At 43.4% G+C, this 5,447-nt stretch overlaps 1 protein-coding gene across 1 annotated transcript in view; it reads right to left on the bottom strand.

Moving 5' to 3' along the window:
* Window positions 1-5,447, bottom strand: part of LOC113210820 (uncharacterized) — a 114,542-nt gene that overhangs the window by 47,044 nt on the left and 62,051 nt on the right. The window contains exon 9 of the mRNA XM_052271946.1: window positions 2,502-2,677. Coding sequence (XP_052127906.1) covers window positions 2,502-2,677 — 176 coding nt within the window. The remainder of the gene's footprint in view (window positions 1-2,501; window positions 2,678-5,447) is intronic.

Genomic DNA, 5,447 nt, shown 5'->3' with positions numbered 1-5,447 from the left:
CCCCCTCCCTGCCGCACTCACTAAAGCTCCGCACTTACCTTGTCAAAATGTGCCCGAAGAGACATCAGCATTTTTGAGTAAGAGTGGTTATTTTTATCTGATAGATGCAGCCCTTTTTTCGGTTTAGGTAAAATCCCTTCCCTATTCTTTGATTTTGCAGATTTTAACCACCTTGTGGCTTTATCGCACGCTTCCAGCAATTGGTGAGCGTGGGGATGGAGGTCTTCGTCGAAGAATTTCTTTAAAATTGTGCGATATTTTACGCTGAGGCCTGTCCTCAAGCAAATATTCAGAGCATGGTTCATGCAATACAGTCGTTGGAAGTTCTCTAAGGCCTTAACAACATTACTTCCATTGTCGGACACAAAAGTAGTTAGTTCAACTTCTTCTCTCGTTATTCCGACATCTTCGAGAGCCTTTAAAAGTACATTTTCAATAGAGTTCCCATTTTCAATCTGCTCATCGAAAGGTACTGTTAGAAGATACTCCACGACAAGTTTGAAGGTTTTCTTTTAGATGTAGTGGCCTGTCATTGTTAAATAATGCTGCTTGGTGTCATTTCGGTTCAAAGGTCTATAGTGGCGGCGCAGCCAACGTCAGCAAATGATCCCTTAATCTCCGGAAGGATCTCATCACGCATTTTTTTTTGTCTGCTTGTTTAGGTCAATAGAAATAGTGTGTGCACTGGGCAGGACGTCATTTATGTCGACTGCGCCATCGTGGTGACCGACGTCGACCAAAGTCTGAATGAGCCTTTTCATGCCCGGACCCGTAACACTCTCGAAAGACATCATTCCCTCTGCACAGCAACGAAGGATGGGACGCACGGAGCGACCCGCCAGTCAGCGCCCGGCGGGTGCATGCCGGGGCACCAAAGCGAGCAGGCGGGTCAGCAAGCCCGAAACCGGCCCGCATGGCTCGCACAGCTCGCCGGGTTCGGACGGCTCGGCCACGCGGACGAAGCCTCGTCTGCTCCCTCCACTCGCTACTTGCCGCCTGCGGCAGGCTAGCGGCGGGGAGGCGAGCCCGGCAGCCCGTGCGTTGACGATCTCTGCTGTGGCGCCGCGGACAGCGCGGCGTTGAGGCGGATGGATGTGACGGATCAAGCTCAAACTTTACGCGGCCATACAATTGACCTTCCCTTATCCGATGCTACTTTCGGATTTTAAATGGGTGGAATCATTTAGAAGAAAATGAGCCACACATTTGGCCGTGCAGGCCCTTGCCCGCCCGTCGTTTCCTCTCCATCCCCCTATACTCCATATCTATAGATAGCAATTGGGAAAGGTTTATAGGGGTGTGCCTAAAAAGCAAGACTGGAGAATTTGGTTTTAAGAAATGAGTCAGTTTATATATTATAAAAAACATGCAGAATTCAGTATTTCAACCCTTGCAACTCGAAAATTATAGTGGTCATAGCAATCAGGACACAGCAATCCATCCTATAAGTGGAGTCTTAGAAACAAAAAGTGCCAATAAACTTTTAAATGGTCGTCGGGAAAGTTGCAGAATATAACGGAAAGCATGAAAAAATTGCGCGCGAGCTTTACATGTTCCTCTATTATATAACAATAGATTAACACTAGAACAAGCTCATTCAAAGAAGGTGAAATTGGAAATTGAAATTCTATTAAAATCTTACTGATATTCAAGAAATGGATTTGAATGCGAACGAATGCCATTTTATTAAGAAGGACACAATATAGGAAAGTGAAAAAATCCTGATGTCTGACCGACAAGGTTTTCAACTAACATGGGTTGAAAGTATGGCACATTTTATCTTACTGTACCCCTTCAGTTAAAATAGCGAGCCTGTCAATCCACCGAACGCAGCGACCATTGCTAATTAAAAGGTCGGATCTGGGAGAGCAGGCTTAGGGGCAAGCCAAGACGTGGGGCAGAATAACACCGGGTCGGAGCACGGCTACTCGCAGGTAGTCGCCGTAGCCGCGTGCCCGAAGGCGTCGAATTCCAACCCAGAGGTTCGGGGTTCAACTCCCGGATAGATAAGGTACAACTTTAAAGTTAACTGCCTAGCATGTGTGGGCAACATCTAAAATGTGACAATCAGCGGGAAAAACATATTTTTCTTTCATATCGGAGTATGAACATCAACGTATTTTCTTCTGTATCGATGGATACACATTTCTGTATCCATATTGCAAAATTTGTTTTTGAATCCGAAAGAATACATTTTTTTGTATCACGGATGCTGAAAAAACTGCATATTCAAATTACAGATTTTTGTATTAATTTTTTTTAGAGTGTATACATCTCACAAAATCGCCCAAAAAAGCACTTGCGACCTTATGTCCCGACCTCAGCGAGATCCGACCTTTTAATTTTCAAGGATCGCCAGTTGCTAGCTTCAATTCCCTCAACCGGCTGCAACTATGTTTGGCAGGGGCCGGGCTTTCTTTGCATGGCGGTGGCGTTTGGTAGGGCCTAGCCGAGGTGTTACCCCACTTGCGTGAACATGGTGTACCAATAGAATTCCGCACCTCGCCCTGCTGGATGGTAGCGGATATCCAAGGTATGAATTTTGTCACGTTAGTAAAGAAGGAGTATGTTGTCTCCTGCGAGCTTCCGACCGACACAATTCCACGAAGAAACCACACTCGGTCTTTATTTGGGAAAGCGATGCCACCTCCACTGTCACCCTTTGCAACCGTCGACCCTGTAGATCAAATGTAAAATTATTTTTGGAAGTCATCCTCTTGCAATAGTTTTACTAACAGATGCGTATATAAAGGTAGAAGCAAGAAACTGTGCGAGGCGAAGAAGGTATAAGGACACGTTCGGATTCGACCGAAATCGACCAAACACGAAGTTCTTCGTGATCGCAAATACACGAACACGAGCTGCCAGTATTGAATATGTACGAGTACGACTAGAAAAAAATTAAATACAAACTAAAGGTCATAAGTGAAAAGCACGTAAATAAATAAGTATACTTTTAAACATAACACGCAGAAAGAAAGTTCGTGGCTCTGCTATGTTTTTAGCACCGGGGCTAAAAACTTAACTGAATGGACTGGGCTAATTTATTTAGCAACAGGGCTAATTTTTTAGCCATCTAGTAAACCACAACGATTAGTGGTCGAATCGACTTCGAATCGACGTCGATTAAGCAGGTCGAAATATTGTCGATTCCAAATGTCGAATCGACGGGATTTTGTCCCGCAAATCGGCGTTTTTTCGACATCGACTATTTCGATACTTTATCGAAAAGGGACTAAAGGGACGGATTTCAATGGTTGAGCTAAGTCCAATAGCGACTGTTGGTGTCCGTAGGCACCCGCGTCGCCATCACATTCAAAAATTACTGCAGGAGATGAAGTCCGTGACAGACACCTCCCGCGCTTGAACGCACTGTAAAAAATATTCTGAAATTTCAGAGCAAAATATTTTTTAAATTTAATAACATTATCAGTTGTTCTTAAACGTAATAACAGATTATGATATTTAAGAAGTTTTCTTAATATTGCAAACAAGGTTATGCGAATTCTGATGAAATTCTCAATTGTACTAATTCAATTTCATAACAAGTTTATTAAATTTAAAAGTTTTCCCTAGTTTTGATAAAATTGTGTTGAAAAGTCACAACCATTCTTACTTTTAATACCAGCATTCAGAACACTTCTTAAAAGTCATGTAGCTTTTGACCACTGGACATGGAATTTTGGCGTTCAATTTAGTATTGGGTGAACAACATATCGAATTTAGATAGGCGTAATGTAGCTATGCCACTGCCATATGTCAAAAAAGCAAGTTAACAAACATACGCCGTCCGACCAGGCACATAGCTACTCTGGGAATGCCCCCGGACGGAGCGCCGCATAAGGTCGGGTACGAGCGCTCCCCTCACAGGTATGTCCCGACAGCCACGCGGTCTAAGGCGTCAGGATCCGAACCGAGAGGTCCGAGGTTCGAATCCACCCAGGTAAGGTAAGGTAAACATCTTTAATATGTGGGAAGTTGGGTGTAACCATCTGCCCCTAGGGGAATAAACTAAATATGTTCCAGATTTGCGTTAGGTTGGAAAAGAAAAGCATTTTTGGCGTTTCATAACACGTTCTTAATTTTCAAAACTTGTTTTGAATTCTAAGAAACTTTTTGTTCTTAAATTTAAGAGCAAATTTGTTTTGTAAACTGCTTCAAAACATGTGTTATTAAAATTAAGATGGATTTTTTTACAGTGACGAACACGTCTCTAGACTAGTTGTTTTGGCGTTGCGGGTCACCAGCGAGAGCTAACTGTACAGTCAGGGGAAGACCCTGTCTCGAATCGACGTCGAATCGACATCGATCATGTACAATACGAAATTTCTTGCAATTTAGTACCAGGAACCGTTCTGAAACACTTTAAGGCCCATTAGCTGAGTTAGGCCGTGTCATAGGGCACTTCTCGAGTAACATCGAAATTTCGTCGACAACTTCGTCTCAGGACCAACGATAACTTTTCGAGCAGTCGACGTCGATTCGAGGTCGATTCGAACACTCATTTCTCACTGGGTCGGCTTTTCTTGTTTATGTTCTGAAGTTTTCATATAAATGTGTCTCATGGTACACCGGAAGAGAAAAGAGAAAACTGTGATCTCGTCATGGATAGAGTAAGAGACGCTGATTTCGGATCAGGCAGGGTCTTTGATGCCAGGGAAGTGGTTGAAAGACCGCAGCCCGAGCCATCAATGTCTAGACTAACCGTCTTATCATGCCATATCAGCGGAGGGTAGTTCCGTGACAACACGGCCGCGATGCCTCATTCGAAAGAAAAAAAAAACTTTTTGTACGTTTCTATCACCACGGGAGCCCTAAAGGTGAACCCATGCCTAGCTACTGATAAGGGAAGATTCACGGAAAATTCTAGCAAAAACTGAGGGAGGACTCCTACGGGAAAACGGCCCTTTTGTGTTAAACCACGGAGGGTCAGTCCCCGCACAAACAACGTAGGGACATTGTGCGAAAAACAGCTCCGCTTCCTTTTTTTATTGAAACAATATCAGTATTATACGACACACAAATAGTTGGGTGCATATCCTACATAGGTGTATGGGGAAATTCATATACCTGTATGGGAAGAATACTATCAAGCATGGGCATACTGCCATACCTTTGGAAAATTCCCATACATGCATCTTGAAAAGCGTCAGAGACATTTATAGGAAATGTATCACATAATTTTTGGCTGAGCGATTAGCGAAGCCCATTACTCCACTGACCGGAAAAGTTTCATTCTGTTTGTTTGTCTGTCTGTCTGTCTGTCTGTCCGTCTGTCCGCACGATAACTCGAGAAAGGATGGAGATAGCGACCTGGGATTTTCAGGGTCGTTTTGTATCATAAAAAGACAGATCGAGTTCGAAGATGAGCACTCTGGCTCAAAAATTGACTTTTTACAAAATCAATAACCGCAGGTAACAAAATATTATTTTTTTCAAATATTTTT

This window comes from Frankliniella occidentalis, unplaced genomic scaffold (genome assembly GCF_000697945.3).
Source record: "Frankliniella occidentalis isolate FOCC.00 unplaced genomic scaffold, Focc_3.1 Scaffold179, whole genome shotgun sequence".
In the NCBI taxonomy this organism is placed as follows: Eukaryota; Metazoa; Arthropoda; class Insecta; order Thysanoptera; family Thripidae; genus Frankliniella; species Frankliniella occidentalis.
This window is presented reverse-complemented; position numbering and strand designations above follow the sequence as displayed.